The 23409-nt window shown below is 37.7% G+C and overlaps 1 protein-coding gene across 1 annotated transcript; it reads right to left on the bottom strand.

The window, feature by feature from the left end:
* Positions 1-10265: 10265 nt before the first annotated feature.
* LOC140946107 (adhesion G protein-coupled receptor L4-like) lies at positions 10266-21489 on the bottom strand. The gene is made up of 15 exons (XM_073395182.1): positions 21298-21489; positions 20027-20134; positions 19616-19700; positions 19054-19147; positions 18677-18726; positions 16990-17143; positions 15855-15949; positions 14896-14998; positions 13369-13519; positions 12848-12929; positions 12094-12160; positions 11816-11898; positions 11355-11475; positions 11118-11159; positions 10266-10740 (listed from the first exon to the last, which is right to left on the bottom strand). Exons 1-15 carry the CDS (start codon positions 21473-21475, stop codon positions 10570-10572), a joined length of 1584 nt encoding a protein of 527 aa, XP_073251283.1. The 5' UTR covers positions 21476-21489; the 3' UTR covers positions 10266-10569.
* Between the last annotated feature and the right edge of the window lie 1920 nt (positions 21490-23409).

Genomic DNA, 23409 nt, shown 5'->3' with positions numbered 1-23409 from the left:
TTTCCCTTACTGTGATGATCTAGTCGAAACCATTAATCAATCTTCTTCACTATACATGTACATGCTTTTGGAGTGTAACTTGTAAATGGCAAGACAACGAAATGTAAGTTTTTTTAGAAGTCACAGAACATTTAAAATATTGACCTTTTTCACTCAGGTAGTCAGTAGCTATGCAAATATCTTGGAACAAAGAAATTAAAAGTTTCTACTTGAGAAGAGAGTTTAGTCCCCAAAGGATTATCTTGTTACACCAACATGGTCGCTATTTCATTGTTTTGTACACCAACGTGATGTTCTCCGTAATTTCAGGGGGAAATTATCGATACTAAATACTTACCTATATTTTGGCTGTTCACTGAGAGATGTGCTGTATTGTTGACGAGGTGATACTGACCAAATCTTAATGCAAATTCCTCGAAAAAGATAGTAGCCGTCAGCATTTCCTCCATCTTTTGTTCCACTGTTTTATTCAGACTTCTAACGCCAACTAATGTACGATTGACGTATTCTTTCATATTATCGTCGAAAACCTTAACAGCTTCCTAAGTAAAGGAACCGCAAAAATAGCCAAGGATTCAGTCTTTGGAAATATATCATTATAGGGGTTAGTCTTTTCAGGAGGTCTCTAGGTGGCAGATCCCGGGGAAGGGTAGGTCCAGACCCTCTCTAATCACATCTATCTGATCAGATGACACTCTAAAGTACTCATGCTTTCTGAGTAAGAGACTTACAAAAATACCATATGGAAAGAGAAATAAAATTATTATACAATAATTTTTAATTACCTGCAAAGAGTCGTTCTTTAGAAAGTCAAGTTTATTGATTGCATTTGTCATCTAGGAAAGTAAAACCAAACGCCCGTATTAATCGGAAATGCATGACTAAAAAGTAAGAATTTGAGGAAACATTCAAACCTTCGGAAAAACCGCTAAACTTCTCCAAGCTAATTTTTGATAGTTGTATGCAGTGCCCTTAGTATTGTTTAAACTGAGTCAGATATTATTAAATAAAGTGATTGTAAGTCTTTTCTACGTAAAATTAATGGTAAAAAAAGTGACAATCATTAAAAATATAGACGTCCTCTAAAATGATTGGGGTCCGACCTAGCACAGATCTTAAGTAACAATTGTGTCAAAAATGTTCTAGCTGGAAAAGTTTGTTTGAAATTTTTGGTGACACCATTTTCCAACAGAGTTACGCAACTTAAGTGGCCAGGATAGCGGAACATCCAAATTTTCTGCGCCCTAAACACCTAGCAACTTGCGTTTGCGCAAAACTCTGACAGAATGACGTCAGGCATAGGGGTCCAAGCTGCAAAACATGTTACAAAATGGCGACTAACTGTGACGTATTTAACAATATTTGGAGGAGAATTTAACTGTGATAGCATGGGATCTTAGAGAAAGACCGGTAATAAAACACATTCACAGCTTTTAAGCAGTGAAAGACGTTAGAAAAATCTTTGCTAAAATAGATCTTTAAATTGGATTTGGTACCTTTTTGATTAAGTCGTACTCAGTCTCGTCGTCCATATCATCAACATCTGGTTCCATCACGGCTAAAAATGAGGAAAAAGGTAACATCTTAAAGACGAAATAAAGCTGTTATATTTCAATGAGTATTCAATTTCCACTTACGAAACGCGTTTTATTTAAAAAAAGCCTACTGAGTATTAAAAAGTAACTAGGCTTCTATGAAAAAAAGGAGCCATGATTCGATAAAAACTGTTGCAGATCTGTTCATCTATTTTTTGACCAGATTCGACTGACGGAAATCATTATCAATGCAGTTCTAATCACTTACAAAAGTAGGGGCCCAGCTCTGGTAGGAGCCTAAAGCTACGTGCAAAAGGATTAAACAAACCCCAACATTGTGGGGCCGACAATGTTAATGGTTGTTGCGTCCGTGTTGGCAGTGGTTAGAAAACGGATGCAACAACTCCAAACAATATTGGGAGATGCAGTGCATAGTAAGTAAGTAAGTAAAGGCTTTATTAATGTGTCAATGTATTTAGTTTTCACAACTAATTGGGGATACAAAAATAAAAATTATTTACAAATAAGAAATAATAATAATAATGTATATACAATTAAAATATGTGGGATGTATAAATTGTATAATAAAACAATAGGTATATAAAAGGTAGTCTCTAAGAATTGCAAAGGTTACAGCAGCTATTGTTGTTGTTTAAGAGTACATCGTGGAAAGAATACAACCCATAAGACTTTGTTAATCAAGTATGATGCACGTGAGTGGCCCCAACAATGTGTGAAGAGCTGTAGAAACGGATCCAACATTGTTGCACGATGCTTCGGAAAAAAATGTTGGGAGTTGTTGGCTCAAAAGTTTGGGGGTTCAAACTTTGCCCAACAACACGCAACAACATAAGATTTTTATTTAAAAAATCATAACCAAAAATCAGATACGTACCACTTCCGTTGTACCTCCCACCAGAGTCACAATGGATAATGTTAACACCGAAAAGGTAAGGGTATGGACAATAATTGACCTGTATTCTTGTAGCAGGTAAATAAGTGCTATTTCAAATGTAAACGCCTGTTGTCTCGGTGACTGTAAGAAGAATTGCTTATAGAAGTAAAAGTCTTCCAAACATCTTCTTTGTAGTACCGAGGAATGGAAACACGTTAAAAATGATTCACACCAATCTTCCTTTGTTTTGTAGTCGATCATCAACCAGGAACCGTTTGTACCATTTACAAGTTTAGCACACCTTGCGTCTTTGCTAAGAGAGCCAAAATATTGCCCTGAACATGGTAAGCCTACATAAAAGACAAAATTGAAAGTAAATCTTTAATAGATAAGGGGAATATCTCAGAGCCCCCCGGGAGATTACGGGGAGATTACTTCCTATCTTAAAATGGCCTATAAAGGAAAACTTTATAGGCATTTTATTGGCCCCGAAAGGGTTGCTTTTTAGGCTTCAGGTATATGAAAGGCTATGGAATTTATTGATTGAGGTATGTGAAAGCAAGGGTAGGTAAATTATTGTGATCTTATAAAAAGGTTCCGCAAAATGGCTAACAATGCATTTGATGACTGTGAAAAAGTCGAGAAAGCGTTATGGTTTTGTGATTTTTTCATGTTTAAAAGAGACTGAGTGCATTTACAGCAGTTAAAAGAGATGCAAAGTTCTCGGTATGAGGAAGGTGTACCATTTGTCAATAAAATGTATACAAAAGTGTTACCTTTCCTGTGTAAAAAGTTATACAAAAGGGTAATGGGTTGGACTTCTGGGAGGAGCTTCCCCGTTTGATACTTTTTTTTGACTACCCCAGAGTTACCTTCCCCCCCCCCCGGACTACCCCTCTACCCCGGGCTGGAGTCCTCTTCGTCGGTAGCCGAATCACGACCGAGGCGCTAGTTACAAAAACCGGAAACGGTGTGCGGGAACGAGTACGAGGAACGGGAAAATGAAAAATGGGAGCAAAAAGAGAATTGGAATTGAAAGATTAGCGTTCAATTTGAGTTTTGTTCGCATTTTTCATTTTTCCCATTCGCCAGTGCTCGTTCCCCGTTTAAGTAACATTCAAATTTAGCACAGGGCTTTTGTTTTGTTTTGTTTTGTTTTTTTTTTGTTGTTGTTGTTTTGGAGCCAATCTTTGTGCTTTATCTACCTGAGCAGCCTCTTCCTCGGGCGCTTCGTTTTTCGCACTGCACAGAGGCGAGCGCGAAACGCGAGTGACTGGTAGCGAAGCGTAAGGGACAATGGGAAGGTGTCTCGCCCGTTTTCTCACTCCCGCCTTCCGTTGCGCGCAAATTTTCATCAAGAGAGAGACGTCTGGGTACAAGGCAGCTGCCTGTGCAAGATTTGATTCAAACCTATAACCCCACTGTGTTCATAATAAAACCGCAAATAAATTTACAGAACATTGGCCAAGGAATTAATTAGCAGCTGCTGAAGGGAAGAGTTTCTGAATTAAAAGTGTTTTTAAAACAAATCGGACAAAAACCTTGCATCGAAGAAGGGCATTCGCAATCAGCCAACTACCTCCTTTCGCTAGAACGTTCGAGTTTATTTTGTTGTTGGTTTTGTTGTTGTTGTTGGTTGTTGTTGTGTTGGAACAATTTACGCCAAACGCAAGAAAAAAGTATTAAGCCTGATACCTTATGTGCCCAATAGTCCTCCCTTGTTAAGTTACATTTTGATCTATTGGAAACAGCTACGTGCAGACAGGATTAACCCCAATTCCTTGTAAGGTCTCCAATTTGGTTTTAATGTTTTAAACAAGAAGTGCCAGCATTAAGATTACGAAAAGAGCCGCGTCGTTTGTTTAAAATTAATATGTTATTCAAATTAATTGTTTGCTTCGGGAAAAATTTTCTAATTTCTGTCTTTATGCTGATTGCAAAGTCTGAGAAATAATTGTTCGCTCGACAATTATGCCATGGAAATATGCACAAATAAAACTACCGAAACTTATTAATTCTACTATATTTAAAAACCATTTTTTTCTTAAAGCTAAAAGTAATGACCAATATAGAGCTTGTCGGTTGTATACTGTAAAACAAAGATGTGGAGGAAAAAGGTTAATATCAGGTTTCTTTCGATAACATTCGGCGGTTCGAGATATTAGAACTCTCGAAATCTTTTTAATTTAAATTGAACTTCTGACGTAAGGGTGATGATGCATTTTTTGAGTGGTAGATATGGTTAATTACTCTGGCCACCTGCTGGCACAAAAAGAACTTCCTAGGGTATTTCTTTTAAGAGAGTGTATAACTTACCTTCTACAGCATTTCCGAAAGAAAGAACTGCGAAGTATATGTAATAAGAGAAATACATATGGTTTAATTAAAACAGTTGTCTTTAATTTGGCAGAAATAAATTATTGTCGGAAGATCTTACACACGGAAAGCGCAGATAGTTACAAAATTCGCACGGGAATCAGATGTAGAAATGCGACGCTAAAGGGCCCAAAGTAGTAATGCTGGTCAGTATTACTACTGCCAAAAAAAAAACATTGAAGATAATTCTTCAATTACCGGCGTCGTCTCTGCAGTTTAGTTTGAAAATTTCGACGCTAGCACGTATGAAAGTCAGAATGAAAATAACCTTTTAACTGCTTCTAAAACGATTCTTATCAATGACATTGTCAACAGCGGGGTGTTACAAACCACTCTTATCTTGAAGGACAATGGATTTAGTAATATATTGCCTCGCTGTTTCACAATTCCTCCGGTAATTTGAAACTTTCTTTAATTTTAAGTAAAGAATGTTAGAAAATAAAATATAATATAAAAAGCGTGGGTAAGAAATACTTTTTATTACAAATGCCATGCAAAAGGAAGCAAAAGAAAAGAATAAAGTTCGCTACGCTTTTTTGAAGAAGTGTCGTATTGGTAATTCATGGGTCGAAGTAACCAAAAACTACTAAATGTAAAATTATTGCATCATACTCACTCAAAACAAGCCCAATGATTATTGTTCCATTTGCAGTTTCATCGTCAGGGATGGATAGATTCAGCTCAGATTTTTTCGTACGTGGATTCATCATTTAACCTGGATGAGTAATATAATGAACCTTTTTGAACGAGGAATGTAAGAAATTTCCTTCTTTCATCGATTAATTGATTCGAGGTGTTAATAACAAAGCCAATTGTTAAGTAGCCCAGTCTTCGCCAGTACTTGCCTTTCGTATCACCCAGATGGCAATCAAGTTATTGTCTTGTCATGCCTGTATGTTGACCTTGCCAGCTGTTGTTATGGAAACCATGTTGAAAGGAAAATAAAATAATTAAGTACCGTACCAAATATGGTTTTGGCTAACATATACATTTAAATGAGAAATTAAAAACCCATATTAGTTGAATTAGTTTATTATTAGTTTATTTCTCCAAAAAGCCTAATTTACTAAATTACACCTTGGTTCGTAGCATTGTGTTGGTTTTCATTTCAATTGTTCTCAGTTATAGTAAGAAAAACCACGACAAAAAATTAATTTGTGTTATTTATTTCCTAGGGTTCGTGGCAGGTGTGATTCAAGTACCTGTGTGATGTGAATAATTAACGTTGGCTGTAAAGAGAAGAAGAAAAATAAATATACTGCAGTTGGATACGCCTTACTGCCTGATGCAGTATAGAGAATTCTTGTGTGAATGACAAAATCAACGATGTCAGCAAGAGAATTGAAGAAGCAAACGTTGAAAGCAATTTACATGAGTAAATAAATGAATGGTCCAAAAAGGTTTTCAAAGAAAAGGTGATGCCAGTATAAGTTAAAGAAAAGAAAAAATCACTCTCACTGTAAAGTTTGCAAAATGATGGTCATTAGACGTAGAAAGAAGGCATTTAAAAAGCATGAAAATCGTGCGTTATGACCATTAACAAACTTTAATAATCAGCGAACGACCTAAAAAGTAAAGACGAATTTAATAGAACAACTTAAACAGATTTCATTCAGTTTCATTTCTCAAAACTGTTTTTTGTTTACCTTAAGACAAAATCCATTAGGAAATTGAGTAATTTAAATTTTCAGTGGACAAAAACCTTTTACCAGAATAATTTCAAGCATATTGCATTCTTTTTCACACTTTTCAAAGGCTATAAATGTAATAAGTTGTATGAAATAACTCCGAAAAAAAGGTTCTTATTGGAGCCCTCTGAAAATTAAATTATTCAATTTCTTAATGGATTCTATCTTAACACTTTTAGCTGATGGCAATAGGCCCCGAGACGAAAGCGGGGGTTTTAACAAATTTATTCACGAACCGAAGAAATTTTATTTTCCCATGCTTTCAGTCTAAATATAGTTTTAGAAAGTAACTTCCGAGCAATGAGCGCTCGAGAATTTCAAGATTTATTGTAATTATTGTAAAACTGTATGTTGTCGCAAAGCAGTGTATATAGCCCTCATGTAAGGTAAATCGGATTCCGGAATCTGAGAAATTTTGGCTGTGAAATCTGGAATCCTGGGCTTTGGAATCCGGAATCCCGCTGACAATTGAGATGCAGAGTCCAAGTTTCACTTAGATAGAATCGAGAATTCAGTACCTGAAATTCGGAATTTCACAAAATTCTACACTTAGAAAGAGAAAAGGTCAAGAAGGGCTTTGAGATGTCCGCAAATTTCGCAAAAATCGCAACACTAACAAGAATTTTTCTTCCTGTGTGAAAAGATTGAGCAACAAATATGGCAAAAATATAGCAAGAACAACAAATTTCACAAAATTCTACACTTGGAAACAGAAAACGTCAAGAAGGGCTTCAGTAAGTCCCCAAATTTCGCAAAAATCGCAAAAGTAACAAGAATTTGTCATGCTATGTTAATAGATTGAGCAACAAATATGGCAAAAATAACAAGAATAACAAATTTCACAAAATTCTACACTTAGAAGGAGAAAAGGGCAAGGAGAGCCTCGAAATATGGCAAAATGCCACAAATTGGCCAGAGTAACAAGAATAGGCAAGAATTGTTGACAGGCAAGAGAGGAGCCAAGAACACCCGCGCATCACTGTTTTTGCCTAATACTAATGGTTATCTCAACAGGAATACGCTCTTGTCCAGTCTTGTAATGTGTTCCATTTTCGCGTAAATGAAATCATCAGTTACAAACGTGACACCATTTATAATTACTGACAGTAGCAAAATACTGTAATATCAATCTGTGAATGCTTCGTTCTTCCATCAACATACAGCTACAATGCATAGAAAGGAGTGTCGCTCACAGAAGGGGGCAAATTTTAAGCAATAAAAGGGGGTGGTAGCAGAACTTTTCATGGCTAAGAACCCACCATAACGATCTTTCCAAAATATCAAGAATAGCAGATTGGGGGAAAAGAAAACGGGTCATAAGATCCTCGCATTATACATGAATGTTGCAGTGCAATACCCATAGTTTTTTAAACAGGGATTGCCGAAAGTAACAAGCGATATTTTTCATGGATGTTTTCAGCTAGCAAGAAAAATCCTTGTTACTTTTGCGATATTTGCGGACGTTTCGGGGCCCTTCTTGGTTTCTTCTTTTTCTAAGTCTAGAATTTTGTTACGTTTGTTATTTTTGCGATTTTTGCGATATTTGTCACGGGTGTTTTTAGCTCGAAAGAAAAATCCTTGTTACTTTTGCGACTTTTGCGGACATTTGGGGGCCCTTCTTAGCTTCTTCTTTTTCTAAGTCTTGATTCTTGTTAGATTTGTTATTTTTGCGATTTTTTCGGACATTTCGGGGCCTTTCCTGGCTTCTTCTCTTTCAAAGTCTTGATTGTTGTTGGATTTGTTATTCTTGCGGTTTTTGTGATATTTGTAAGTGATTTTTTGACATAATTTCTCCTCAATTATTTCTTTTGCGACAATTGCGAAAAAAAATTGCTAGCAAATGGATTGGGGACCGAGCATGTTTTTATTCGAATAAAGATGGTATTGTTTCTGTGGGCTCTCGTATTTTTGCGATCAGCTACCACCAATAAAACTACTGAGCATATTTAGGGGGAGGGGGAGAGGGGTTATTTAAGGATGAAGGCTTACAGTTCAAATTTCTCGAGAGCCAGCTATTGCTGCGGGTTCTGGATAATCAAACAGTGTGACACGAAGTGCACACAGCGTTGTAGGGCAAATGTTACAGAAAAATTTTTGCGAGTTCGGTTGACTGAGAGAAGGGTGAATGTCACCACAAGCAGTGAGCTGGAAGCCACAAAAAGGATGGTTGCTGTACACAGATTACGTATATAGGCGTGAGGAGTGTCTGGTATAAATGCGCGCAGGTTACTTGATGTACCTATACCAGTAATACATTTACATTTCATTTTATTTATTATCTAATATTTAGACGACATACATTTTATATGTTTTTTTTTTTTTTGGTTTTTTTTAATTTTCAATTTTTATTATTCACACTATTATAAAATATTTAAATTATATATGGTAAGGTAGGAATACACTAATAAAGGAGAAGAAGAAGAAGGGGAAAAAAAGAAAATTAATGGCTTGGGTAGAAGTGTACGGTGGTCAGAGGAGCTTAGCTTTCGAGCTAACCACCACTAACCACCGCTTCCAGACGCAAAAAATAAAAGACAAAAGTACTAGAAAAACAAAATACGAAAGTGCGTAAAGGAAATATTACCTAAGTAGTAAAACAAAATTCAATTTTTTTGTATTTTTTTCCGTAGAAACCTGCTTTCTTCTAGTATCCACAACGCCGTGTAATGGGCAAAAAAGGAAGGTTCCATGCATTTACCACTTCTTAAGTGATTTTTTATTCATGTGGTGACTAAAAATTGTAATTTTAGTTGAGATAACTTTGCAATTATCAATTGCTTTCTACCTGCTATGCATTCTACAATAGATGAGCTAAATTGATCATAAATATAACAATTAATTCTTTTTTTCTTAGCTTCCCGAGTGTTATTTTTTCCTAAACTTCGTTAGTGTTTATCTCGAGATCTAGTTTATCCCTCAGAATAAACATGGTTGATGAAAACTACTCTCGGCTATTTTTCTGCGCGTATTACATCTTGGGTGCACTCTCCAAGGTAACAACCATGTAGTTATAATTGAATTTGGAGCTGTTGGGGACCTGTGACGTCATAATTTTATATCAGCCACCATCTTGAAATGTACTGAGAATTTCCATTCATGCATTCAAATCAGAGTTTGCAATCTAAGCATTTCTTGTTTTCAGGGTCTAAAGCATTTCTTTACTGCGCTTTTCACAAACACGCAAACTCTAAAGTTCAAAAGCCGCCTTCACAATTGCGTTTTCATGTAGGGAAATCTCTATTCCTCATTAGCTCGGCTTCTCGGAGATTTTCCCGCCACAGTCACTCCTCCCGAGTAATGAACAAATTTTAAATTTAATGTTAATTAACCTATTTATTATCGTTTTTATTCTGCTTGTAATTCATTGTGTGTGGCAAAATAATAAATATATAAAAATCACAAGCAACGAACCTTGAAACACAGACACACACAAAACGGATCTAAATCCACCAATCACAGATCACAAACTTTGACCTATTGAACCCGTTTAAGTAAAGTTCTGTTTCCTAAGAGGTCCGTTAAGAGGATTGACGGCAGCACGCAAACGTCAGTTGGCTTTTGAAATTCAGAGTTCGCGTGTTTTTGAAAAGCGCAGTAATTATAATTGTCTTTCTTTGGCAACGTTTCATAAGTTTTTTCAAAGTTCGGATTTATAACTTAAAAGGGGCCTCCCACGCCTGCCGCCCAGGAGCCAGTCTCCACCTTGTACTCGCGTACTGGCACCATGCCCGAACTCTAGTGTGGGTACTTTAAACAATGGGTGTGTTCACTTTAGAATAAAAGAATAAAACTTATACATGTACAAAACATACGGCTATTTCCAAATTCTATGCCGTTAGAAAACTTATACATAACATAATTACGGCTAGTTCCAAATGATTTATTTTAGCCGTGTTGCTACTAAAACGATTATAAAAAAAGATAAGCTTGTGGTCCACGGCCTGTCGCTGTGGTAGTGAATATATTTATTGGGAGTTAAGCCTACAGATTACTCCTTTCCTTTCTTTGCTGGTTCGCATATCTTGGTAACAAACTGAGTTTTCTGCTTAAGCTGTGATGGAGATATACACTACAATCATAGTGATTTCACTAGGTTCTCGGTACTTATGGGCATAACTTCAATTTTTCGCAGGGAAAGGATTCCGCTGCTGCTGCCATTGAGGTCAGAGTGTCTTTTAACGCTTGTAGTTCCATTGCTGGCAGCTGGAAATATCACGCGTATTCTTCTTTTGAACCTCTCTCTGATCTGCAGGATAATCAAAGAGAATTAATTCAAAAGATCGTTCCCTGCCAAGTCTGTGAGGAAGTTTGGACGGACGGACGTACGCTGACGTCATAACCAAATTTTCTCGCATCGATCGATAGGTTTCCATTTTCTATAGCAATGGGGGCTCCGCCACCCGCGTGTGGAGGTTCCGCTATCAACTGTCTCTAGTGCTATTGGTGTTTTTGGGTCATGAGAACTTTCGTAATAAACAGGTGTTCGTAATCGAGGGGTTTGATCGTAAATTCCTTGTGATTTTGGTTCTGTGTTTGGATTCGAGTTACTAAAAACATTGCTTAACTTATAATTCGGCAACACGAGATGATAAAATTTGCAATCATTTAACATTTTGTCCTTACCTCACTATTTCTCACACAGTGAAGAAGAAAGATGGAAAATCCCTGCGGGTAGGAAAATAAGAAAGACTGTCACCAAAGTTTTCCAAAAAATGTACTTATATAATCCTTGGCCATCTGCAGTGAAATAATTTCGAGCTTTGCCATATCTTCTTTTAATTTCTTGACTTTGATTTGTGATTAAGTGTTTACTTTTTAAGCTAAAAAATAGGTGCGCAAAGAAGGGTACTCGCATCTCACCTGAGTGGAATTGAAGATAACAAAAATGTAAGCGAATGCTTTGTGGGTTGACGATAATGCGCCGAATAACCACGTGACCCCAAGCAAGGGAATTAGCACCACGCACGCTCTGATTCCAAGTCTGCAAAATAAATAAGATATTCAATTAAATATATATAAATCTGGAAGATAAACAGACGAATCGTTGTTTCCAACGTCCTAATTTTTTTAGCCTAGCCCGTCATCAGTGGAATGACGATGGTGTTGTTGCAGCCAAGTCATTGTATCGTCAATTAAAAAAGAAGGGAACACAATAGAGCAGTTTGAGTAGTGATAATGTAATGACATGACCACTTAATGACCAAACAATGTTTTGTTCTCAAAAGGAATCTTTGCTTAATTCAAGCCGGGCGCGTAACAAATACAGTATATTACATGTACTTACACATGCCTGTTAAAACAAGCAATAAAATCAGTGAGACCTTATCTGTTCTACTTGGTTGTCCTTTGTTTGTTCCATTCTTGTCATTTCTCTTATAACTCTCACCAAAATCAACAAGTTTATCTGAAAAAATAGCAGAGTTGAGAAAATAGAAAACTTAAATTAGAATATCACAACACTGCCCACGTGATGGTGACTGAGGTAATCTTTGTCGTTGAAACAAATCCTTTCAACCATTTTCTTTGGTTTTTTTTGGTGCGTTTTTATGTGTCACTTTTTTTTTATCAGATTAAAAAAAAAATTACAGACTGAACTTACGATCTCAATTGCAAGAACAAACGAGATGAATATCCAGATCAATCCGTTAGAAGAAGAAATCCAGCAGCTAAAACGAAAACAAAATAAATTATAAAATCTTCCAGTGTGTGTGCGTGTTGGAAATGAAAAGGACAAATGTTAACTGATATATCTTTTCTCATATACGAACATTCACCCAAGGAAAATGAAACTTCATTGGCACTAAAGAATATTGTTTTCGATAAACTGCTATAGAAATTGGCCTTATTTATGAAAAAATCCTTAATGTTTGCTCTCTTGGCGAAACTGTTGATATAAATTTATTAAAATCAATAATATTTACACGTTTATACTACTACATGAGAAATTTCTGAAATTTGATTGGCTTATATTAGAGCAGTGGTATTTCAGCTTAACTCGAAATACCTACATGTGAAAATTAGAAACCTTTTGGGGGCAGTGGTATAAACAAATAATAGCATGATTTGTACGTGATATTTGGTAAAAATACCACTAGTGATATTTCAAAGAGGTCTCAAATTTCACTCTCCTAACGGCTCGTGAAATAACGTACAACAATTTCGAAATATCACTCGTGGTATTTATGCCAAATATCACAACAAATCATGCCATTACCTATACAAATAAAAATTTATTTCCCGTAACAAAGGGCAAATGGTGTATATGCGAGAAAGAGTATGGGTAGTTCACTCTTATAGGTAAACGAAAACGATGTATCTTTACGTATTCTACTTTTCAGCACTTCAGTTCTTACAATTCATCGCTAACAAAACTTGTGATTCCGTCCATTCCGGCAGCAACACTGAGCGATAAAGTGACCATTGCCGCAGGAAATCCTGAAATAAAAGGTGTGGCGGGAGGAGTGCAATTATAAAATTTACATGAACATTCAAATTATTAATTCGGGTTTAACGCATAAACTCAAAAGTGCGAACAACACTCTACATACACTGAATAACAAGCATTAAACTTCAAACACACGCGGAAGTATTCGCGAGGATAATTGTCGCCAACTATAAGGTGAAACATCCATAACATTAGAACGTCATTTATGCAAAGGTCGTCAGAAAATGAGTTTCAGGGATTTATCAGGAAAAAAATTTGAAATTTTGGGTCTCTCAATTTGGCTTCTTCGATAAAATTTAATTGAAACGTTGACGCTATTGTGTTCCTTTTTTCGCCGTTACATTCAGCCTTTCGTCCTACACTAGTTTCATCCTCGTCTTTGCCCAAAATTTTAGAAATTAAACTGCAAATTTATCCCTTTACACTTACCCCATGAAATTCCGTGACAAATTTTCATCTTGCTGCTAACGTTGTAAACTTTGACAACAAACAAGTAAAGATAAATTCCCTCCATTAACATCCAACAGAAAGCCGCCATAAGGAAATATTGAATCAGGGCTGCTGCTGTTACACAGACGCCCTGAAAAGTACAACATATAGTCAAAACTCGCATACTGGAAGGACAATGTTATCACCTTGTACCTTTAGCTTCCAGGACGAAAAATTCTAGGAATACACCCCGGAAAGCTTCAATACTTAGATTGACCAGGGTTCAATGCAACAAAACTTTTACAAGTGTAATTAACAAGCGTAGCCGTTATTGTTTTAGAGTCTGAAAACAATAGCTACACTTGTAAAATACACTTGTAAGAGTTCTATTACATTGACCCCGGGTAATTTTTAACATCCCATCGTGCCCTATGTTTCCATTTCAGTAATAGTAGATGGAATCCACAAAATTAAAACGTCAGACATTTAAAGTACAGTATGTGGGCTGAATTTGCCACTCTAGGGCCTTTTTACATGGAGCTGGGGGACCCCAAATAGGTGAGGTTACCCGTTTTGGTGGAGAAACCCGCCTGTACATACAATTTCTCATATTGATTTGATCGCTCTTACAAGATAGGTGGGATGACCATATGAGAAATTTTATGGACAGTTGGGTTCCCCCACCATAACAGGTTACCTCACCTACCTGGGGTCCCCAACCTCCATGTAAACAGGCCCTTAGAAACGAGAGGGAAAGTAGAGCAGATATGCTTCCCGGAATTATTTCTGGGATCCTTAATGGGGACTTAAAGATCCAACGACGCCCAAGGCAACGAGAACGTCTCCTAAAAAGTAAATTTGCGTTCTTTCAGTCTTTATCGCGATTATTCCTACCCGCTTACTTTGTCAAATGTAGGCGAACGGTCCTGAATGAAGATGAATTCCAAGGCACCATATCCAAGTACAGAAAGAGAAATAAAATGTCGCCGTTGCTTGTTTATGTTCTACGATAAAACACGAAATTACGCATTTTCACGTCGTAGTCGTGCAAAAACGGCAAGAGAAATGTAAAAAAATAGTGATGCACGTGCAAAATTGTTGTTTTGCTTTTTAAACCTATTGTTTTCTATGACGCACTCGTTGCGGTCGCGTTGTTGGATCTTTAAGTCCCTTATAATTACTGGGAACGCGCTGGTCAGATATTGGCGTTTTCTTCCCTGTTACTAGTAACAGTCCCAAGTCTTTGCGAAAGTTAACTCGGCCTAATTCACTTCTCGTTGCTTAAGTGATGAATTGACCACTACAGAAAATGCCATAACATACCATAATACTTCTTAGCTTGTTGGTCACTACAAAATTTTGCATAAGCATTGTCTTCAGTTTTCCTTGGGAGTTAAAATGGCCCCACGACGGAAACTAAAAACAATGCTTATCCAACTTTTAGAGTGACCAACGAAGAGTATTATGGTACATTATGGTCTCTTCTGTAGCGGTCAATTTATGACCAGCGCCTAAACGAGTTCTCACCTTGTTTTCAGTTGCTCCAATGCCTGCGAGGAAGATTATTTGGCCCACTCCAAGGGAAGCGACAAGACTTATCCGGATTTGTGACAGTGGTGCTTTAATATCGCTGTGTAAAGATAAACAACTACATTGTCTACAACAAAACCACTCTAGGTGGGTCTAACAAAGGAATATCTCTAAATGTGTATTATAACAATGCAACGCAATAGAACGTCTGTCATTGACGTGACCAGCATCTATGCAAATTTATTGGAACAAAAGAAAGTGTTAACATAAGAAAAGACTTCAACTCCCACAAGACTGGTTTGGAACAGCATCATGGCCGCCTTTTAATAGTTTTTGTTGTTTTCTTTTTTAAGGTCTCTGTTACGTCATATCAACAACATATGAAAACGCTCTATACAAAACAAATTATCATACAATACAATACAATTCAATTCAATACCTAATATATCAAACATGAGATGCAGTGTTTCATCACCAGATGAAACACCGAGAAGAGAGTTGAAGATACGACGCGCAGCGGAGTATTTTTGACGAACTTCGAGGGGTTTCATCTGGTGATGAAACACTGTGTCGAATGTTTGATATTTCTTCTCAAACAAAATCATTTTTGAAGGAGAAATTAAGGATGCAAATACTAAGCAGTGTTTCATCCGATTTCCAAACACTCATTAAACATTAATTTCCTTTGTATTTTCTTAATGAATTATTAATGAGTTTGAGAAAGTAAAATACAATGCAATACAATACACTACCCTACAATGCAATGTCATACAATACAATACAAAGCATTAGAATAAAGTACAAGACAAGACAACCTAAGATAAGATATAATGAGGTAAGAAAAGATAACATAAGAAAAAATTAAAGACTTAGAAGGGATAACGTTCAAAATTTGGGCTTAAGGAGTCGTGATGAAACTTTTGATTATGTTTTTAAAAGATGTTACTTGTACTTACGTCAGAAATGCGTAGCAGATTATTGTCGCTATGATTCCGACTAAGGAAAGGGTAAGACCCAAGTAGGTCAGAATATTCAGCACCTTTTCATCTTTCTACATACAAAACAACCGGAAAACCATTTAATCTCAACCGTACCAGACAGCTGCATGAATGGATGCCGGCCTTACATGCATGCAAACTAATTTTGTTCTCAAGAGCCCGACTTGCTTTCGAGCAGCTGGCATCCAGGCTAGTTTTTCTCAAAATTTCTTCTCAAAAACATTTTGAGCACTAGCTTTAACGTCCTTTTTTATAAGAGCTGTTCACCTTTTACTTAGACATTTGCAGGACAAACATAAGTGATATTCTCCGTCCCTACGGTTACGAGATTAGACCTCACAAATGCAGTGTCCTCAAAAACACGCTAAAAAACACCACTGTTACACGATAAAACGATGATTTCCTAGGCACAACTATTTATTCTTAGGCTGCTCAACAGGCGTTATTGGAGGTGCTCAGGTGGGTTTTAAGGCGCCAGTACGAGGCGTTAGACAAGAGAGAGGAGGAGCCAATAGAACCCAACGGTTGCCAGATGAACGTTTGGAAGAGAGAGAACAATAACCTGTCTACAGGCGTTATTTTTCTCTTTTCCTGCCTCTCTCTTGTCTTGAACTCAGGTTTGCTCCCCAAAACCCGCCTGAGGGACCCCAAAAACTCATGTTGTATAACAACATGATTAATCGACTGGACAACCTAAACGGAGGGTCTGGAAGGATACTGCCGGGATCCGGGATCTTAACAAAATACAGTACGGGATTTGGGAAAACGTCGATAGGATTCGGTATTTGACGGGAATCGGGTAGTTAGAAAGTAGTGGATGTAAACCCTGATGGAGTGGCCAGGCTTTCCTCAGTGTCTGGAAGGGTATTCCCGGGAACTGATAGGATCCGTTGTGAGCAAAATACAGCGCGGAATTCGGGAATACGTTGACGGGACACGGAATGTAACTGCCACTCGAGAAGAAAGACGGATGCGAGTTTGAAAAAAAAAATGATATTCGAAATAGCGATGAAAAAAGTTTGGGATACACGTTCAGGACCCTCCTTTCCAGACCCTACAAACTTACTTTTGTTCTTTCTGTCCTGTGCCCTACCTTTTGCAGTCTACTGCTCTGGCCAGTTTTCAGTTCAGAATCTGTGTCAAACTGCATTAGAACTGCAAAGTGAGTTAAGTGATTGCAGCTGCATTCTGTCCTGGAGTCATTCAACCATTTGACATGACATCCTTGCCCTGACCAACCTACAGGGCTTCACGAAAAATAAAATAAGTCATCAGCACAAGCAGGCAACGTTTTTATTTCTAAGAGTAAAAACTGTATTCCAGCTGATAAGCAGCTTTCAACCTTGTGGTTCATTTTCAAAGCCCGGGACTGGGTTTGAAAATGCTCCAACCAAAAGGAGACGGAGTACTTTGATATTCCAACTTCAAATATTGGATCAGCTGTTAAAATTCGCCCTCCCCAGTTACACCATTTATTCAATTACTCTTCCACCCTTCCTCGAGCTTCAAAGGGTTATGCGATATACGTGTTTCTAGTTCCTAACTGAGACAGTTCACTAGCTAACTAAAGGGTGGAACACAACAATCCCATGTCATGTCATATCGTCTTATCCTGTCCTACCCAGCTCTACGTTATCAAATTACGGCTGTAACTAAAGCTGTGACAAAATTTGCGGGATAGATAACTTTGCATCTAGGAAGGTGGCGTGGACAACTGTTGGCAAGCTTTCAAAAGAACTCGGAAATAAATCCCCTCCGAGCAAAAGCTGGATTTGTTTCTCGGCCACCCCGTGTTCAATTCCTCGGCCGTGCTTGTATACAGCAAACTGGTTGCTTCTCGACAGACCTAGCAGCTAGGGCTTTTAATCCTTTTAGTTCTATTTAACTTGTGGCCTGAGAAAACAGCCCATATTTGGCGACGCTTCCTGGTTTCCCCGCAAAATGACGTCTGAGAAACGAGCGCAGAAATTCCATACTAATGACCCGCGTCACTGCCCAGATCTGGGTAGCGCTTCTGATTGGTTGAATCAAATTTCCCACGCGGCACGACCAATCAGAAGCACTACCCAGTTCTGGGTAGTGACGCGTCATCAGTATGCAATTTCTGCGCTCGTTTCTCAGACGTCATTTGGCGGGTAAACCAGTGGTAGCGTCGCCAAATGTAGGCTGTTTTCTCAGGCTATTTAACTTGAATTGTTTGCCGTTTCTTCGTATTTGGGTGTACCGTCTTTAAAATAGATGAGGTACATTTGCACAGTAATCAAACCATTTAAGACTTCCCATCTACTTCTTCTCCAAATTATATGTTTAAGCCATATGCCAGATCTATAAGATTCGGTGAACTTCACCGCTAAGTCGGCACTTGTTACGCTACAGTGGCTTACGAAGATTTGAATTTCGCGGTCGATGATCTGGCTACACATCGGTAATCGCAACCTTTGTTTCCCGAATAAGAGAGGCACTTTGCCTTACACAATAAAAAAGACCTTAAAAGGACCGAAAACTCCTGTCATTGTTAACCCAATCCAAAGTTTGATACGAATAGGCATGCGCCTGTTTAGAAACGAGAAGAAAACTGGAGCGGAAATGTATCCCGCAATTGTTTCTGGGATTGTTGTTGGAGAAGCACAAGTCAGCTATTGGCCAATTTTTTTCCCCTGTTTGAAGAACAGTCCCAGAAGTCTTTGCTAAAAGTTAGCTCGTCCCAGTTTCTTTCTCTTTCTAAAGTGGCAAATTTTCTTTTATACAATTGTGCCGTCGACACCTGCTGTTCAATTTACCTGTCTTCCAAAAAGTTCCAAAATACGCACTCTCTTTTCCTTGTTGCCTTCTAAAATCGAAAATGAAACGAACCTTGTTATGATTTTCAGTACATCTCAGTTTAGCTCGTCAAAAAGTGGCATCAGGTTTTAAAATACTGGATATTCCTCTAAGACTGAAGAAGTTAATGTGATGAAGTACCAACAAGAGGGGTTTTGTTGAGTTATACGAGTCTGAGAATTTGTTAGGGTAAGTCCAGAGCAAAAATACGTATTGGCTTAAGGATTTATTTAATTAATGGCCATGTCAGTACGTATTGTCAGTAACTATCCTGTAGTTATCCAGGTATCCGAATAATTAGATAACCTAGGAAGTTTCTAGTTTAGGAAAAGCTTACCATTACGTTCGAGAACACAAGTGTGACGTTTCGCTGCAACGTTGAAGGATGAGGATCAATTGTTGCTGACATGATCATGGTGTTGAGACTCTTGCTGAAAAGCAGAGGAAATAAGAACACTTAAAATTAAAGTCACTGAAGAAATCCACTTTTTCTAAATAGCATAAAGAGAGATTATTATAGGTCCATAGGCGAAAAACGTTAAGACCTGGTATCTCTCCCTAGGCCATGATGTAGCAGTGAAAGTTGATGGTTAAGAATATGCCGACTGAAAAAACATTCTGTAACATGGATTCAATTTTAATGCTGGTTTGTATGTAGATTAGGGTGGAGAATAGTGTTCTTTCGTAAGGAAAACCTCACTTTGGAACAGCGTTTGGACAGAAAATGTGTACAAACATGTCAATTCTTTAAAGACCTCAAAAACCCAAAAGTTAAAAATCTTAGAACAAGAAGAACGTACGACAGTGGACCCCGGCATTAAACATTTTGCAGCTAGCTAGACATAGCTTGCTCGTACTCTCAAGTGTTCCGACATCTAGTTAGACTAGCTAGTATTGACCTTGTTTTGTTAACCATTGTATTCGTTTGGTTTACGAGAAACAGTTCTTGGAGTCTTTTATAGATGACACCTAGAAAAATTGAACCTGAAACAAAAAACGATCCATACTTACGTGATAACGGCAAAAGCACGGCTTTAAACATGTTTAAACTGTTTTCTCAATTTTCTCCTTAAGTTATCAGGGCAAAATCATAAAAAAGGTTAAATAAAAACTGAACTGATTCTGTAAGGAAATGTATGAAGATCAGTTTAAGGGATTTGTATATCAACATCGCGGGTAGCACAAGAGTAAATATCTCCGCCGGGACGAAAACAGAGGCCGTTATAGTAGAAATCGGCTGTGAAGCGTTTTCTCTCACATGGACGGCAGCTGTTTTAGTTACTACTGGGATAACGAATTTGCTTGCATACCGTTACGACTGAAATCTTCTGAAGGAATTTTGATGTAGTTTTGTCCTCCTGGTTCAAAGAGATCAAATTGGCTACTGTTGTCGTAGACTCCTTTTCTGACCTGTAAAGCTATTATACAATAACTTTAGTAAAGTGCAGAGAATTTATGCATTTGAAATTATTCTTACTGTTAAACTCCTTTTTCGAAACCTTCACCGTAGTTTTAACCCTGCAATTACAACTACATAATTTGCTCTTTTCACTCATGACCACCCCAGGGAAGTAAAAGCGATTCGGGTGCAAAAGTTAAGAGTTTATTCCTAAACACCATAAATGGAGCACCAAAATCTTTAATTTATGACGTAAATGAGACGAACGCTTAAGCCCCACCACTTTTCATGGGGAAGTCCTCCCGTGAATTAAGACGGTAAAGGGCCCCTTTTTTTCCTCGCCCCGAAATTCTTTAGACAGTAAATAGTACAAATAGCTTTTTTCGCTGGCTCACCCTGGCGGTTCAATAGCCAAAATTTTCCCAGAACTCCCACAAGTGAGCCTGAGCCCATTCTACGTCGATTGCGACCGTTCCTTGTGTCGTCACGCATTTCCTCTACCCCTGGATAGTGGGTTTATACCAGATCCATTGGTCTAAAAGACCTTAGACACCTTGTGAAGTTTACATGATGAGGTATTTCTTACATGTCTAAAAGGCAGTCAATGGTTTCTGTGTAACCTGGCTAGGTAGCACTGAGTTTTTTCTCCTTCCTCACATGGTTCCACGCACGCACACAGACTCCTTAAAAACCAATCGCCTCCTATTTCTTATCTAATCTCCAAGCAAGCTCGAGTTAACGATTTTTTAGAGTGTCTTGTTTCCTAAAAATTGCATTTCTTCTTTGTCAATGAGAATTTTTCATGAATGTTTTTATCACAATATTACCGATGGTTTCATATTCTATTTTCCCTTACTGTGATAACCTAGTCGAAACCATTAATCAATCTTCTTCACTATACATGTACATGCTTTTTGGAGTGTAACTTGTAAATGGCAAGACAACGAAATGTAAGTTTTTAGAAGTCACAGAACATTTAAAATATTGACCTTTTTCACTCAGGTAGTCAGTAGCTATGCAAATATCTTGGAACAAAGAAATTAAAAGTTTCTACTTGAGAAGAGAGTTTAGTCCCCAAAGGATTATCTTGTTACACCAACATGGTCACTATTTCATTGTTTTGTACACCAACGTGATGTTCTCCGTAATGTCAGGTGGGAATTATCGATACTAAATACTTACCTATATTTTGGCTGTTCACTGAGAGATGTGCTGTATTGTTGACGAGGTGATACTGACCAAATCTTAATGCAAATTCCTCGAAAAAGAGAGTAGCCGTCAGCACTTCCTCCATCTTTTGTTCCACTGTTTTATTCAGACTTCTAACGCCAACTAATGTACGATTGGCGTATTCTTTCATATTATCATCGAAAACCTTAACAGCTTCCTAAGTAAAGGAACCGCAAAAATAGCCAAGGATTCAGTCTTTGGAAATATATCATTATAGGGGTTAGTCTTTTCAGGAGGTCTCTAGGTGGCAGATCCCGGGGAAGGGTAGATCCAGACCCTCTCTAATCACATCTGTCTGATCAGATGACACTCTAAAGTACTCATGCTTTCTGAGTAATAGGCTTACAAATATACCATATGGAAAAAGAAATAAAATTATCATACAATAATTTCAATTACCTGCAAAGAGTCGTTCTTTTGAATGTCAAGTTGATTGAATGCATTTGTCATCTAGGAAAGTAAAAGCAAACGCCCGTATTAATCGGAAATGCATGACTAAAATGTAACAATTGGAGGAAACATTCAAACCTACGCAAAAACCGCTAAACTTCTCCAAGCTAATTTTTGACCGTTGTATGCAGTGCCCTTAGTGTTGTTTAAACTGAGTCATATATTGTTAAATAAAGTGATTGTAAGTCTTTTCTACGTAAAAGTAAGGCTAAAAAAGTGACAATCATTAAAAATATAGACGTCTTCTAAAATGACTGAGGTTCGACCTCGCACAGATCTTAAGTAACAATTGTGTAAAAAATGTTCTAGCTGGAAAAGTTTGTTTGACATTTTTGGTGACACCATTTTCCAACAGAGTTACGCAACTTAAGTGGCAGGGATGGCGGGACATCCAAATTGTCTGAGCCCTAAACACCTAGCAACTTGCGTTTGCGCAAAACTCTGACAGAATGACGTCAGGCAGAGGACTCCAAGCTGCAAAACATGCTACAAAATGGCGAATAACTGTGACGTATTTTTACAATATTTGGAGGAGAATTTCACTGATAGCATGGAATCTTAGAGAAAGACCGGTAATAAAACACATTCACAGCTTTTAAACAGTGAAAGACGTTAGAAAAATCTTTGCTAAAATAGACCTTTAAATTGGATTTGGTACCTTTTTGATTAAGTCGTACTCAGTCTCGTCGTCCATATCATCAACATCTGGTTCCATCACGGCTAAAAATGAGGAAAAAGGTTACATCTTAAAGACGAAATAAAGCTGTTATATTTAAATGAGTATTCAATTTCCACTTACGAAACGCGTTTTATTTAAAAAAAGCCTACTGAGTATTAAAAAGTAACTAGGCTTCTATGAAAAAAAGGAGCCATGATTCGATAAAAACTGTTGCAGATCTGTTCATCTATTTTTTGACCAGATTCGACTGACGGAAATCATTATCAATGCAGTTCTAATCACTTACAAAAGTAGGGGCCCAGCTCTGATAGGAGCCTAAAGCTACGTGCAAAAGGATCCAACAAACCCTAACATTGTGGGGCCAACAATGTTAAGAGTTGTTGCGTCCGTGTTGGCAGTGGTTAGGAAACGGATGCAACAACTCCAAACAATATTGGGACCTGCAGTGCATCTTGGAAAGAATACAACCCATAAGACTTTGTAAACATGTGTAATGCGCGTCAGTGGCCCTAACAATGTCTGAAGAGCTGTAGAAACGGATCCAACATTGTTGCACGACGCTTCGGAACAGAATGTTGGGAGTGGCTGGCTCAAAAGTTTGACGGTTTCAAACTTGGCCCAACAACACGGAACAACATGAGTTTTTTATTTAAAAAACCATAACCAAAATCAGATACGTACCGCTTCCGTTGTACGTCCCAGCAGAGTCGCAATGGATAATGTTAAAACTGAAACGGTTACGGTAACTGTTCCAGTATGGACAATAATTGACTTGTATTCTTGTAGCAGATGAATAAGTGCCTATTTCAAAGGTAAACGCTTGTTGTCTTAGTGGCCATTCGAAGAGACGCTTATGGAAATAAAAGTCTTTCAAACATCTTCTTTTGAGTACCAGGGACTGGAAACACGTTAAAAATGATTCACACCAATCTTCC

Source organism: Porites lutea, chromosome 8 (genome assembly GCF_958299795.1).
Source record: "Porites lutea chromosome 8, jaPorLute2.1, whole genome shotgun sequence".
NCBI classification, from domain to species: domain Eukaryota; kingdom Metazoa; phylum Cnidaria; class Anthozoa; order Scleractinia; family Poritidae; genus Porites; species Porites lutea.
The sequence above is the reverse complement of the archived record's forward strand: the minus strand, read 5'-3'. Positions and strand labels throughout refer to the sequence as shown.